The sequence below is a fragment of the Argentina anserina genome, chromosome 5, assembly GCF_933775445.1.
Source record: "Argentina anserina chromosome 5, drPotAnse1.1, whole genome shotgun sequence".
NCBI lineage: Eukaryota > Viridiplantae > Streptophyta > Magnoliopsida > Rosales > Rosaceae > Argentina > Argentina anserina.
Genome location: NC_065876.1, coordinates 12963002 through 12979383, shown reverse-complemented (window position 1 = coordinate 12979383; position 16382 = coordinate 12963002). Strand labels below are relative to the sequence as shown.

Sequence of the window (16382 nt, the reverse complement as noted above, 5' to 3'; positions counted from 1 at the left end):
TGTCAGCAAGTGCATATGTATATAGAACTTGCTATAACTTGGGATTAATGGCTCATTTGGAAAGAAACAAATGAGAGAGAATGACAAAAAGAACTGCAGTCATTGATATTTCACCTCTATTGACCAAAAAAAAAAAAGATATCTCACCTCCAAAACAAAGCTTGACAAGCATTCTATAGTCATGTGTTTAACATTCTTCTTTCATTCATTCAATTTAAAACCCAATTTTCTGGCTTATAAGAGAACCACAAAACAGTTTACAAGCCACATCTGTTTTTCACCTTTTTGAAGGTTGTAACATGAATAGTGGTTAATTCTAACACCACTTAATAATTTCATGAACAAAAGAAGAAACACCCTAGTTACTCAAATAAGAACAAGACAACAGGTATATTGCAGTTGCAACTATACAATTACTGACCGTCAGCATGATTTAGCAGGTCCTGATGTCCTACTGTACCACAAGCCTACAAGTTCCTCCCTTATCATCATCTAAGTGAAATTTTTTTATCAGTTTTGCCAAATTAACAATAACTTTTTGCAGAATTTACTACACTAAAAAACCACAAGCCAATGAGGAGAAGACCAACAAAAATTCTCTCATACATATATCAATAATTTAATTTTCCAGTGTCCTTGGAAGAATTTGCCTCAGAGGGAGTTTCCCAAATCAACTGTTTTACCGTATTCAACCCCTGGTAACATGGCATTATTATTGGGAAGTATTAAAAAATTCCATTACATATTAGGAACTGCAGAACAAACTAACAACCTGCTAAATTGCAAAAGATAGCAGGAAGTTTCCTTATTCTTAGCCAAAGTACTTTTTGATTACCAGCAGGAATCATGAAAAGAAAAATCAGCTGAACTAATATGCTCAGAACCCTACTGTTTTGATCTAGTAGTCCCTACTATGAATTTTAGGGGAAGAGGGAAGTAGAAGATAAAAATTACAGCACATCCTGGTCAAAAGCATGATATAAGTTTGTAATGCTATAAAATAAGCTTCCTTTGACTAGTAATAAATAACAAATTGTTATCTGTATATCTTACACAATCTGGTATCATCTATGCATGTCAAGATTTTGCGCAAACAGGGAACAACAATTGTAGTAGAATAGAAATAACAGCTAATTAAGACGCTAATGCAAGATGTACAAGCAACAGAACATATTTGGTCTCTACATGGGTGGTTGAGGTCAAAATTTCTAATTCGCCCAAAGACTCCACTTACATTTGTAAAGAAATGGATCAAGATGGTCAAAGATGTGTGTGGACTTATGATTCTTCAGGCTGACTCTCCAACTTCTCTTCCTCCTCCTTTTCTTCTTGATTGGAGTCATCCTTTTCCTCTTGGTTTGTAGATTCACCTGTATTTTTCTCGCTAAATTTTAAAGTCACTGGCCGCCCCATCAGTTCCTGCCAAAAACAGTAGTGTTATGTGTGGCTTGAAAAATAAAATTATTAAGAAATCCATTGTTAAATAGTATGTTAACAATTTCTCAGTTATGAATTTTCAGGGTAAGTATTTGAAGAAAGTGAAGTATTTTTCCATCATACGTGATGTATAAAAGTAAGATGTGGTAGACCTTTGTCTCTTCCAACTAATGTTGACTTGTGTCAAAATCAGTCCCTTCACTTAAACCCTCACACTGCTAACGTATTATGCTTGACCTTAAATGATATTCTGATAAAGATCTGCAGTATCAATAAATACATTGGAGTTCATATTCATCATATACGACCTGAATACGGTGCTTTAGGGCTAGGACTTAGGAATGACAGTGTGTTTATACTATCTATATCTCAGTCTTCCTCTAAAATACATTCCATCCCACATATGCAAGCCTATTGTAATATCCAAATCGTTTTTCTTTGTTACACCATTTAGGTGCGGACAGATGCTGCCACTAAAATCAATGACCACCCAGGACTCAGCACTTTCATTCGTTCTGCCCCTTCAAGACTGTAAAATATATCATAATTCCATCTCTGGTAACAAGTGGAAGTTTGCATCAAGTGATCAACATTCCTCGGATAAATGCATACATCCAGACACATTACAGCTGATCATAGAAATCTAGTCTTTAGATAAGAAGAGAACACAAATGCATATGAGCTAATAATTTCTATAGGTAATCAAGTATCTTCAAATTATGAGTAGAGTAATAAACAAAACTGAAGAGAAAGACTCATGAAGTTGATCTCTCTTACCTGCCCATTTAAAGCTGAAATTGCCTCCTCTGCCTCCTCCTTTGTAGCAAAAGAAACAAATCCATATCCAACAGACTTCCCTGAAGGCCCATCAAAGACAACTCGGGCCGAAACTGGCGTTTTAAAATTCAAAGTCTCTGAGATGGCTTGATCTCGCTTTCCATGCCAAATTGGAAACGTACACTCTATAGCGAGTCTCTTGAACTTGAGGGGTCGAAGGACGTGGAGATGGTTTCTTAAATTTCTTTGCAAACTCTACCTTGATAGTTCTACCTGATAGCTCCTGAAGAAAATAACTTTGAAGTGAAAATGTGTTTCCAGACACATGCAATCTTTGTTTAATAGAAAACAAATCCAATGAATGCAAATAGTTGTAGCTAAGACACAACATAAGCAATAATATCATGATAATAACCTGTTCAATTCAGCAAATTAGCAAATATATATATATATATATATATATATGCAAGGTTCTAAAAAGCGCTAGGCGGTATGGAGGCGGACAGCCACCTCCTAGAACTTGATGGTTAGGCGGCCTTCTAGGCGTCGCCTAAACGGTTTCAAATTATTAAATATTTATTTATTTTTATTCATATATTTAACTATTTTAATGATTAAAAATATATAATGATGTTTAATATTAATTTTAAAAATACTTAAAATAATTTAAATTCACAATAACTTAAATCAAAAGTCCATAAAAAATATTTGAAGAAAATATAAATAATGAAACAAATGCAATAATACTAAATCTCAAGTTTTTTCTCTCCAAATTATTCATTAACTCCTTCAGTATCGGACTCAAACTTAATATTCATATTTCTTTTCTCTTCTTCTATTGATGAGATTTTTAATTTTCAGAAAAAAGACAAAGAGTGATAGATGCGGCCTCTTTTAGCTTTTTTTAATGTCAAATGATGATTGACCGCCTAGGACTGAATATGGCCGCTAATTCACAAAACGCCACAGATAACCGCCGAGGCAAAAAGCGCGGCGGTGGGTGACCTTCTAGTGCCTAGGCGCCGCCTAGACCGCTTTAGAACACTATATATGTGTATATATATATATATATATATATATATGGCTCTTCATGTGTGAACGTTCGCACCGTGCGGATTCGCCGATTCCGGCAACGGTAGGCCGCAACAGCGCGGCGGAGCAGTACAGTTACACTACCCACCTCTCGGCGATCTCGTCGGTGCCGACCGGAGCTCCATCGGCAACCCACGGTGGCTGGAATCTGCAAAAATAGATTCCGACGATTTCGTGATTCCGGCCGCCGTGGGTTGCCGATTGAGCTCCGACCGGCACAGACAGGACCGTTGAGAGGTGGGGAGTGCGGCTGTTGTGGTCCGCCTCGCCGTTGCGGCCTACCGTCGCCGGAATTGGTGAATCCGTACCTTACGTAAGGTACAAACATCCGCACCTGAAATTCTTCTATATATATACACACACACACATACTAAGCGTTTCTCGGCTGCGGACGTTCGGAGCGGAAAACCGTTTGGATTTCCGCCGTTTCTCATTGATCCGACGCCGGCGACGCTGTTTCTTCTCGCCGGAATGACACTACTACACCTTCCTAAACACTTCTCCGAAGAAGACGAAAGAGATCCAGATCGAAGGTATCAACTTAAAGTCAATCTCAATAATAATTTCCATCTCTACCCGACCAGATAGTTCCATATTTAGTTTTTGAAGATGCTTCAATACAAGCTTATTCATTACAAAAACTCAGTAATGAAACAAATACAAAATCATGAAAGAAAATAGAAAAACACAGGGACATTTCTAAGAGACAATTAACTTCTTTGACTAGGCCCGGCCGCCCGGAACTATAAACACGCACTCAATGCAAACCACTGCAACCTCATAATATAAGATTACCATCACTTGCTACACGAAACTACATTTAACCAATCTATATGACCTATCTCAAATAATGACATCCTATTTATCTTTCATAGTTATCCACCAACGCATTCAACACAACACATAAAACATCCAAAAAAAAATTTATCAACCTTCTCAAACCCAAAGTACCAAACCATCCTTACCTTAGAGTCAAATTTATCGATGACAGCCTGAGCTTCTTCCCCAGAAGCCATTGTGACAAATGCAAAGCCTCTGTTCCTCCCATCCATTTGCTTTATAATCTAAAACAAACCAATGCAACACACAAACTCAACATCCAAAACTCAAAATGAACACCCGATAAAGAAAACAACAAAAGCTAGAGACAATGACAACCTCAACGTCTTTAACATCCCCACATTCTCCAAAAAGCTTCTTGATATCGATCACAGTGAGGGACCAAGGCAAGTTCACCACGTAGAGCTTTCTCTTGAGGTTCTGCTGGTTCTGGGTTTTCTCTTCCACAGATTCATGTTCTGCTTGTTCTTCCTGGGTTGCAATCTCCTGCACTGCGGAGCACAGAAGCTCGAAGGAGAGTTTTCTTGTGGAGATAAGTGGGGGAGAAGAGAAGAGGGAGTTGTGGGAAATGGGAGGGGTGAAACTGGGAATACGAAGGTTGAAGGGTTTAGGGAAGAAGAGGGGTTTAGAGGAACAAGGAGAGTACAGTGAAGGGAGCGACAGTGCAGCTTCAAGTGCCGCCATTGCTTCCAATGTGTTTTTAGTCAAGCAGTGCGGGGGAGGTGAGACTTCAGAGTAGATAAGGGTGGTCCAGATAGTATTGTCTTCTTCTTCTTTTTTTGAATAAATAGTATTGTCTTTTTATATGTTCTGTTTTTTTTATATTCTATTTGGACTTTTACTTTTATTTTTCCATTTCATTTCAATTCATTTCAGAGAGCAAGCGTAAGAGTCATTTGACAAAGATGTTGTAGTCGCTCACGAGTTAAGAATTCATGTGATCTCGTAATGAACGAGGAGGTGATAGAATGCAATCATCACTCATCAAACTTAATTCGTAGCGAAGACTAATATATTTCGAGTTGTCTTCCTATAGAAGACTAGTAACTATGAGTTTTCTGATTCTTTATCTTGGCGAATGGTCCACTATCATAGACACAGTGTCCGTAGCTGTGCATCTGTCCCAGGGTTCTATGGAATCAACATGTTTGTGATGTATGAGGGCTATACCAATAATCACCGAGATATGTATTGATTGAAGGACTTTAGTCCATTATGCGCTTGTAAAATAAGATGGAATTCATGTAGTCTTAAAATAAAATTCTCAACCAAAAGATCCCAATATATAACATGGGAATAAATACAATTTGTTATTCCAGTTTATCATCATTTCCCATCACTTAATGCCTGAGTTTATGCTGTGAAAGTGAACAAGTTTGTCATAACGCTTATCGTAACGTTGAATTCACATCTTAATTTGTTCTTTCTTTCTCTCATATGCCATTTGTTTTGAGAAGACGTTAAAATGGTACATGGAGTTCCAAGGTCCGATCCGTACGTATGGAAATGGAATTATTTCATCGATTCCACCAATTAATTGGGGCTGGCTGGGGCATTATCTTCAATAATGCAATTATGCAAACGGTACATCGTGCGCCGGCCTTGATAAGAATCTATACGTCTCTATATAATTTGGTATTTGTGGCTAGAAATTTGAAAGAAATCATGTACCCAAAAAAATTTGAGAGAGAAATCAACCTCTGCATGGGCTAATCCTACAATATCACCTGATGATTTGGTGCAAATATTATGATTAGAAGAACGATCATGTTGATCAATGAGACTCATATTCAGACAAAGTGTCAATCGAACTAAACTTTGCTGGTGAAGATAGGATGTGTGTCCGTATATATGTTGTTGAAAAAATTTCAGAGCTCATACCTAATGGGTCAGTTTGTCAGAAATCGTCGTCAGACCTGAAACATTATTGAAAATTTAGATGACAAGGAATGCATCCACATGTATCGGGTTCACTATCTTATATAATTTTCCATGATATGTGTACACATTAGTCTTGCTTGCAACCAGCATCGATCATCTTTCTTTTCTCCCTTCTCCCCATACAAGGTATTCCTAGCTTTTCTCAAAGTGATTGGACCTAAAGTTCAAAACGCGCTTTACAAATCATTATAATTCTCCACTGTAAGCTTTACTATCGAGCTTACATGGATCCAAGGTAAGGCACAACCAGCACTATGAGCATATAGCAAAGAAACACCCACCAATAGCTTAGACATTATTTCTTTCAATCCTTCTCCCCTCTCAGAAACCATGGCACTTAGCAACAATGTCATTGCGGCCATCAACTTCGTTGCAATGCTCCTCTCCATCCCAATCATCGGTGCCGGAATCTGGCTCGCCACCGAGCCCGACAACTCTTGTGTAAAGATTCTGCAATGGCCTGTCATAATATTGGGCATCTTGTTCCTGGTTGTGGCCATTGCTGGCTTTGTAGGGGCGTTTTGGAGGATCCCATGGCTCCTTGTCTCTTACCTCATCGCCATGCTCATCCTCATTGTCTTGCTTGCTTGTTTGGTGGTTTTCATCTACATGGTTACCATGAGAGGCGCCGGCCACCTCGAGCCGAGCCGGTCTTACTTGGAGTATCATCTTGATGACTACTCCGGTTGGCTTCGCCGGAGAGTTCGAGCCCCTTTTAAGTGGGATCGCATCAGAGGTTGTCTTAGCTCAACAAACATGTGTGCTGAGTTGAGCCAGAATTATCGCATGGCTCAGGATTTCTTTAACGCACACCTTACCCCCTTGCAGGTAAACAACACTGTTCTTGACTTCCTTCATATTCATAAATTAATTTCTTGATATATTTCTTGAGTTCTAGTATTGACCGATATCATCATATCACCCCTTATGTATGTTTAACAATGAGTTCTATACAAAAAGTTGCATCTGGGGTTAATGAATTAGGGTTCAACTCACTACACTGTACCATTTGCTTTGAAGCGTAAAACAAAGATTAATAAGTTAAAGACATATTCTTTGCCTCAAACCATTAGTCTTAGATTAACCAACCATCTTCAAGACTTCAACTAGCTAGGGTTCTTACTATTCTATGGGAAAAGCAAATAGCTCATGCAACCCAGACAACCCACTTTTGGAGATTCCTCATAACCATGTGAAAGCATCTTTTATGTATTATTCCTTACTGTGGTGCATTTGCTTTATTATTACGTACAGTCAGGATGCTGCAAACCACCAACTCAATGTGGCTACACCTTCGTGAACCTGACGTATTGGATTAGTCCGATTAACAACGCCGCGGACATGGATTGCTTGCAGTGGAACAATGACCAGACACAGCTTTGCTTCAACTGCGATTCCTGCAAAGCTGGATTGCTTGCCAATCTGAAGATCGAATGGAGAAGAACCGACATCATATTGCTCATTACACTAGTTGCTCTCATTTCGGTTTATTTGATAGGGTGCTGTGCTTTTAGGAATGCCAAAACTGAGGATCTTTTCCGCAAATACAAACAAGGCTATACCTAATCGATGTCATTTGCTCTTATTGAAGCATGGTGATAAGTATGGTACTAAATCTATTGAGGTGATTTGGTGACAAATGAGATTGTGTATGTAATCTTCTATTGCTAGATTTATGGATCTGTGATTAGGTTGCTTGCTGCATTCCATGCTGCAGCATGGCTTCAGTTTTATCCACTGTGTTATACCGGTTTCATATATATTCCCACACTTGTAAGTTCAAACCTATCAATACAACTAAGAGAAAATATTGCTCCATCTGTGCTATGTTTTTCTACATGGTATCAGAGCAGGAACTTTAGTGTCCTGCTTCTGCTTATCTTTCCTCCGATCTTGCTCTCTTGTGTGATTGTTCATTTTCTTTCTTCCAGTTTTTAAAATGTCTGGAAGTAGCTCTTTTGTTGATGAGAATCCTTTTTTATCCGCTGGAAACACTAACTCCAATATGGTTAGTGTTTCAGATGCAGATTCAAATCACAATCTTAGGTTATGCTCAACTCTTCTTTTTGAGCATAACTATCTTAATTGGTCTAGGGCTGTCACTTTAGCTATTGGTGGCAGATCTAGGCTTGGCTTTGTTAATGGTAATATACCAATGCCAGAAGTTGGTACAAATGGTTATGATGCATGGGTGAGCAAGGACCAACAGGTGCAGTCATGGTTGCTGAACTCTATGGAGCCTAGGCTGGCTCAGATTTTCAATTATTCTGGATCGGCCAAGGATATCTGGGACAATGTCAAGGAGTTGTATGGTCATCAAAACAATTCAGTGAGAGTTTTTCAACTCAAGAAGGACATTTCCAACTTGCAGCAAGAAGATCTTCCTTTTGTGCAGTACCTTGGCAGCCTCACTGCTATGTGGAATGAACTGGAACTATATCGTCCACATACCACCGATTTTGTCACTTTGGCTAAAAGGGCTGAAGAGGACAAAATTTTTCAACTCTTGGCCAATCTCAGTTCAGACTTTGAAGATCTGAGAAGTCACATTCTCATGAATGCTGACTTACCTTCATTCAAAAATGTGTGTGCTACTGTGCAAAGAGAAGAACTTCGAAAGAAGGTGATGAGTTCAGATGTCTACTCCAATACTACACACTCGAGAGCTTATGCAGCTATTCATGAAGCTTCTGAGATGAGGTCTTACAAGGGTAAGCGTGGAAATTTAAAATGCACACACTGTAATGCCACTAATCATGTTAGAGACACTTGCTGGATCTTGCATCCAGAACTAAAGGTCAAGTTCATAAAGGAAAGAGAAAGCAAGAAAAATCAGAAAGGGTGGAATAGTTCTCAGAAAGCAAATCTTGCTGCTACTGAAATTTCATCTCCTCCATCTGACTGCCTATTTGACTTCACCACCAATCCTACATCCCTGATAAATGAGTTTGCTAGTTACTTGCAACAAAAGCAGTCTGCTACAGCTTCAACTTCTGGAAATGGATCTCACACAGCTCTCATTGGAAAATTTGCTGGTTTTTTGGCTGAATCTAATCATATGAAGGAGTGTGATATCTCAGGTATTCTGAAAGCTTTTCAAACTGCACTTAATGTGAGTAATGAGCATGATTATTGGGTAATAGATTCTAGAGCCACAGATCACATGACAAATAATTATCAAAATTTACATGATTTTGAGAAACTGTCTTCTCATGTGTCTGTAGCTAATGGTAAAGGTGCAGCAGTTATGGGGAAGGGTAAAATTCATTTTTTCTCTAATCATATCAGTTCAGATGCCCTCTATGTCCCATCCTTTCCATTTAAATTGATGTCTGTGGGAAAAATCATAAGAACCCTGCACTGCTTAGTCACTTTTTCTCCCTACAATGTTGTCTTTCAGGATATCATCACCAAGAAGAAGATTGGTGAAGGGTTTTATCTAAATGGGCTGTACTATGTGTCAAAGAAGTTTTTTGCCTTTCAAGCTAGTTCATGCAGTGCTGCAGACCACCTCCTTTGGCATCAGCGTCTAGCCCATCCTTCTGAAAAAGTGTTGTCTATTTTGTTTCCCAACTCCAATCAAGAAATCAAGCATTGTGAAGTCTGTCATATGTCTAAGTTTTCTAGATTACCTTTCAATTTGTCTGTCTCCAGGGCTTGTAATCCGTTTGAAATCATCCACTCTGATATTTGGGGACCTGTCTTAGCCTCATTTGATGGATTTAAGTATTTTGTAACCTTTGTTGATGATTTTACAAGGATTACATGGGTTTATCTTTTGAAACACAAGAGTGCAGTTTTTAATGTTTTTAAGAATTTCAATGAGTTTGTTCACACTCAGTTCTCATCAAAAATTAAAATTCTCAGATCTGATAATGGCTCAGAATACATGTCCAATAAAATGTCTCATTTTCTGAACTTAAATGGTATAGTTCATCAGACAAGTTGTGTCGGCACACCTCAGCAAAATGGAATTGCTGAGAGAAAGAATAGAGATCTGCTAGAAAAAACCAGAGCCTTGATGTTTCATGCCAATGTTCCAAAAAAATATTGGTCCCAAGCTGTTCTAACAGCTGCATATCTCATAAATCGACTTCCAAGTAGAGTTTTGAATTCTAAATCACCCTTGGAAGTTCTGAAAGGCAGAAAAATTGACATGTCACATTTGAAAATTTTTGGCTGTGTGTGCTATGTCCACATTCAGTCCAACCAGAGAGACAAGCTTGATCCTAGAGCTGTAAAATGTTTATTTCTGGGATATTCTAGCACTCAAAAAGGGTATTGCTGCTACAACCCTACTACCAAGAAAATGATTGTTTCCAGAGATGTTAAGTTTGATGAGTCGTCAAATTTTTTCTGTGAAAAACTTGGTGCTAATGGACAGGGGGAGTTTTATGATGATCTATTTCCTCAGCCATCTATAAGCACTGAAAATGTGGATTATGCAGATCCTGCATCAAGAGGCATATATTCCAGTGATCATGAAATTGTTGAAACTATTTCTAATACTGCTGATCCTACACATGCTGAACCAGAAGTGCAAGTGAGTCAGGAAGTAATTAGTAGTCATGATGAACCTGCTCAGCCTACACATCCAGTTCAACCAAGAAGGAATCCTGCTCGAGTTAGGCATCCTCCTGTAAGACACAAAGACTATGTTGCTTACACATCCAGGTATCCAATTCAAGATTTTGTAAGCTATGAAAAGTTGTCTTCGGACTATAAAACATATCTTAGCACTATTGATGGTCTGCATGAGCCTCAGACCTTTGAAGATGCAAATCTGTATGAAAATTGGAGGCAAGCCATGGAAGCTGAGCTGCGTGCTCTCGAGGATAACAAAACTTGGAGCATTGTCAAGTTACCTAAAGGAAAAAAGGCTGTTGGAAGTCGATGGATATTCAAAAACAAGCTTCATGCTGATGGTACTCTTGAGAGACACAAGGCTAGACTTGTAGCCAGAGGTTTCACACAGACTTATGGAGTTGATTACAAAGAAACTTTTGCTCCAGTGGCAAAGATGAACACTGTAAGGGTGTTGCTTTCTGTTGCAGTGAATCAAAATTGGTCTTTACATCAGATGGATGTAAAGAATGCCTTTTTGCATGGTGATTTACAGGAAGAAGTGTATATGAAGCTTCCACCAGGTCATCCTCAAGCTGCAGGTAGTGACCTTGTTTGCAGACTGCACAAGGCCATTTATGGTCTGAAACAATCTCCTAGAGCCTGGTATGCCAAGCTAAGCTCAGTTCTTGAAGAAGTTGGTTTTTGCAGGAGCAATGCTGATTCATCACTATTTGTGAGAAATGGTGATCATGGAAAACTTGCAGTTTTAATCTATGTGGATGATCTGATTATTACTGGTGATCATGCTGATGAGATTATGGCACTAAAAAACTCTCTTCAGGCTAGATTTGCAATGAAGGATCTCGGACAACTAAAATATTTTCTTGGGATTGAAATTGCTGCTTCACACAATGGTTTATTTCTCAGTCAAAGAAAATACATCTTAGATCTTCTTGCAGAGACTGGAGTTCTTGATTGCAAGCCTGCACGCACTCCACTTGGCAGCAAATTTCATATTGATACTGGTGGTGAACTTCTCTCAAATCCAACTTCTTATCAAAGGCTGGTAGGTAAACTGATTTATCTAACAATTACTAGACCTGACATATCATATGCAGTCAGTATTGTTAGCCAGTTTATGCATGCGCCTACCTCATTCCATTTGAGTATTGTCAAGCGAATTTTGAGGTACTTAAAGGGTTCAATTGGTAGAGGTCTTGTTTTTTGCAGCAATGGTCACATTGATATTGTTGGATTTACTGATGCGGATTGGGCAGGGAACTCTCTTGATCGAAAAAGTATGACTGGTTTTTGTACTTTGGTTGGTGGAAATTTGGTGACATGGAGAAGCAAGAAGCAGAATGTTGTGGCAAGATCCAGTGCAGAGGCCGAGTACAGGGCTATGGCATCTGCAGCCTGCGAATTAATTTGGCTTAAAGGTCTCCTAGCTGACCTAGGATTTCATAGTCAGGTACCTATTTCTCTATACTGTGACAATCAAGCTGCCATGCATATTGCCTCTAATCCTGTGTTTCATGAGCGTACTAAACACATTGAGGTCGATTGCCATTATGTGAGAAACCAAGTACAAGCTCAAATCATTGTAACCAAATATACTCGCAGTGCAGACCAGCTTGCTGATATTTTCACCAAATCTCTTCCTTCTGCTCAGTTTCAACTGATTCTTGGCAAGCTTGGATCTCTTAATCTCCTAGATCCAGCTTGAGGGGGAGTATTGAAGCATGGTGATAAGTATGGTACTAAATCTATTGAGGTGATTTGTTGACAAATGAGATTGTGTATGTAATCTTCTATTGCTAGATTTATGGATCTGTGATTAGGTTGCTTGCTGCATTCCATGCTGCAGCATGGCTTCAGTTTTATCCACTGTGTTATACCGGTTTCATATATATTCCCACACTTGTAAGTTCAAACCTATCAATACAATTAAGAGAAAATATTGCTCCATCTGTGCTATGTTTTTCTACAGCTCTGTAATTGACGGTTTGTATCAGAAGATTTCGTTTCTTTTTCTGTTGTTAATTTTCACCTTTGTGACTAATTAGGGATTGTAATTACTGGTTTGTTTGGTTAAATTTCGAGATATGTGTCAATGTGTAAACGTTGTCGTTGTGAGCTTGCATGATTTGCGGAAGGGAACCGAAAGCTGGTTGCTTTTGAATTACAAGCACTAAGGTGAAGCTTTCTATGCAGACATTATCTAATATATATATCTATCCTTGAAAAAATAAGACTTTAGGCAACCTTTATAGCTAAGACCGATGGAGTCATTTACATTGGTAATAATGCTTGAAGCAAAAGCCCTAATATATGGGATATAGAAAGATGACACATGAACGCACAAAATAGAGGGATGGTTTTCAGTACTCCTAAGACTGTTTTGATAGGATTTTTTTTTTATTTTTTAGAAAATCATAGTAAACTAAGGCCAACTACATACATCATGAATTGTATTGTTCTACGACATCAAGCTGTGATCTAAGATCACCTGGTACAATGAAATCTACAATAAGTAACTCTCATTATAGAATAAGCACAAAATAAACCTACAACTACCCGATGATAAAACAAACATTCTAATAAACTCTTATAGCATATATTACACATCGCCTAGAGACCGCAATTAGTGTACGACACGTAATACCCAGAGTAAAACGGAAGGATCTACTCATCAGAATAGTTTAGGTGACACGCTAAAAGTCTACGCGATCCCCTTGCCCTTACTAGGGCAAACCTCCTCCCCATTAGACCTCATAGGCAGTTCCACACATGAAGCCGAAGGACCCGGCTGCTTTCTTGACTTGGGAGCTTTGTTCTTGCTGCCCCAGAGTCTCCCACCATTATTCTTAAACAAAGCAATAGGCAGCTCCAAATCTTCCTTGGTAAGTCCCAAAACTCTAGAAAGAGCCATGTAATATTAAAACGATTGATGAAAGTTGTCGGATCTATAGTACGCCGTGTCAGATGACGACCAAGAAGGAAAAACTTATTTGCTCAGCGAATAGAGCCGCCACCAAGCTTCTCCAAATCTGTAATAGGACCACCACTCTTTTCCGATGCAAATGCGAGTCTGGGCAAAACTCGCTGCCATGGCATCAATGGATGCCATGACAAGGAAAAGGATGAGAGCAGATTGAATGAGATTGCAACTGAGATGGGATTGAGAGGGAGGCAGTGAAGCCATGATGGAGATGGTGCTAGGGTTTGGTAGAGGTTATGATTGAGGAGGTGTGAGCCAACTTGTAAGTTCTCGGAGAGAAATCCCTACTATTATACAACGAGCATGAGGGTAGCACTAAATTACGAATTGACATAAGAGTACCACTAAATTAGGAACTGACATATCTACTCCTCTGTCATCCATTTCTCACAAATAAACATAGGAATTGTAAGATAAAAGACAAAATAAATAAAGAAATAAATAAGATTAAGAAATAATTGTAGAAAAGAGACATGAATAGTAGGCATTAGGTAATGAGAAGTTATGATCACAATTAACTTCTGCAAAAATATTAACGGGTAAAGGCTAGTAAGGATTATATGGTATCAACTCTTATATATAGAGCTCAACGTTTGTCTCTCTCAAGATTCAAGAACTCATAGTACACGCAAGTAACGAGGAAAATGGAAAACAAGGTCTTAGGACAAAAACCAGTATAAAATAACAAGGACCAAAGAGAAAGAACATAAAAATATGATCAAATCCAAAAGATGAATCCAAGCGGGACTGAAGTGATGATAAAGCCATAATTAATCCCACAGTTCTGTTTCAAGAAAATTCCTAGAAAGAGGATCAGCCAGCCTTTACGAGGAGCAATCCTAATGGCTTCAATTCTACTTAGCTTCATGACAAAAAAGTTCACAGAATGACATTTCCGGAGGAGGCTAGTTTTATAGCACTAATTTGCAGGGTAGCTACCTCTTTAGAACCTGATTCACCAGGTAGATTCGCTGTCGGTAAATCTTGTGAACAGAAGAAAGGTTTCGGAGGCATTTGTAAGACTTCAACTTCAAGCATCTCTACAACTCTGCTCATTGAAGGACGATCAACAGGGGTAAATTGCATGCTTAACAGTGCAACCATGATCATCTTCTTTGCTATTTTCTTATTAGACTCGCTGACATCCTCAATTTTAATGCTTACTCCCTTTTCTAGTTGTTCGATCGAAAATCCAGGAAGGGAAGTATATTTGGCTTGAATTTTCAGCATCTGCATTCAGGTTCTTTCTCCGGCCTCCCATTTCCAATAACAACATACCAATTACCAAAGCTATAAACATCAGCCTTGTATGTCACGCTTCCAATGGTTCTGTAGAACAATTCTGGAGCTATGTATCCTATTGTGCCTCCTATTTTAGTATGACAAACGCTGTTAAATCTTTAGGGTAAAACTTGGCAAGACCAAAGTCCGAAATTTTTGAAGAAAAATTTTCATCAAGAAGAACATTGTGGGGCTTAATATCAAAATGCAGAATTTGCATATGACATCCCTGGTGTAGATATTCAATTGCACGAGCCACCCCCAGAGCTATCTCTTGCATCTTATCCCAGCTTAGAATAAGAACTTTTTCTTTCTTCGAAAAAATATAGTTGTCTAGGGATCCATTAGGCATAAAGTCATAAACAAGAGCTATTTTTGATCCCTCCGAACAGAATCCTATTAGTTGCGCCACATGGATATGATGGATTCTTTCTATCGTTGCAACTTCATTTGATGAAATCTTGTCCATCACCTTTGGAACCGCTTAACATCTTTACTGCAACAAGATGACCATTTGACAGCTCACCTTTGTAAACAGAACCAAAACCTCCCTGACCAAGTTTATCTTTGAAATCAGTAGCAATCTTTTTGATATCCATATATGAGTACCACCTTGGCGTCAGATTCTTGTATGAGTGCAGGAGTTCTTCAATCGCAGCATCCGTTACGAACATTTTGGAATACAACTTGTAACTCCAAAATCCCAAGAACACGATGATGCCTATTACTGTTCGTATGATCGTGATGCATGGATTGCATGCTGCGAATGAGAATAACATGTATTTAGATTTTAGAAGTTCGTTATGGCTTTGTCCCCAGAGGGATTCATAGTTTTGATGGTGAATTATTTCATTTCTTTTTAGTTTTGAGTAAATGTGATGTGGAAATGAACTGTCCCATTCCTTCAACTATAAGTCTTTAAGACTCCTTTTAAAAAAAAACTATTAAGTCTATAAGAAAGAAACATATTTGGAATAACTGGCCAGTCTATAAAGATTTATGAATCTTATTTTATTTTTTTGGTGAAGAACATATTGGAATCATATATAAATCTTATATTACTCCACATCGATTTAAAATTTATAGCAGTCTGTAGTTAACATTGTTCCCAACAATTGATCAACAAGATGATTGAACTTGATATTTATTGTTAACAAACATAATTTAGTTTTTTCTTGCTTCTATACATTTGCCAAGAACATATTGCTGAAAAAAAAAATGAGGATGTGTACCTGTAAATTCAGCGATGGGAATGAAACCTGTGGATAACAAAACCAATGAAGAAAAGCACTTTTCAGGAAAGGGAAATGAACACATAAATCTTTGAAATTAAGTCACTAGAGAAATTATCCAGATTCAAGGAAAGAAATTGAAAACTAAATACATAGCTGGCAGGGCCGGCCATAGGGAAGTGTCGGTGGTGCGGCGGCACAAGGCCCCGCGATCC

General features: G+C 38.5%; 1 protein-coding gene and 2 pseudogenes across 1 annotated transcript; 1 reads left to right on the top strand and 2 right to left on the bottom strand.

Annotated features, from left to right (window-relative positions):
* Positions 1-1098: 1098 nt before the first annotated feature.
* LOC126794923 (RNA-binding protein CP33, chloroplastic-like) lies at positions 1099-4854 on the bottom strand (annotated as a pseudogene).
* A 1456-nt stretch (positions 4855-6310) lies between these two features.
* On the top strand, positions 6311-12734 carry LOC126794661 (protein TORNADO 2). The gene is made up of 3 exons (XM_050521423.1): positions 6311-6915; positions 7342-7670; positions 12648-12734. Exons 1-2 carry the CDS (start codon positions 6418-6420, stop codon positions 7651-7653), a joined length of 810 nt encoding a protein of 269 aa, XP_050377380.1. The 5' UTR covers positions 6311-6417; the 3' UTR covers positions 7654-7670; positions 12648-12734.
* A 1682-nt stretch (positions 12735-14416) lies between these two features.
* Positions 14417-16202, bottom strand: LOC126795239 (rust resistance kinase Lr10-like; annotated as a pseudogene).
* Positions 16203-16382: the final 180 nt, after the last annotated feature.

Coding starts and splice junctions, on each gene's coding strand:
- LOC126794661 (XM_050521423.1), top strand. CDS start 6,418: ATGGCACTTAGCAACAATGTCATTGCGGCCATCAACTTCGTTGCAATG. Junction 6,916..7,341: donor CACACCTTACCCCCTTGCAG/GTAAACAACACT, acceptor TATTACGTACAG/TCAGGATGCTGCAAACCACC.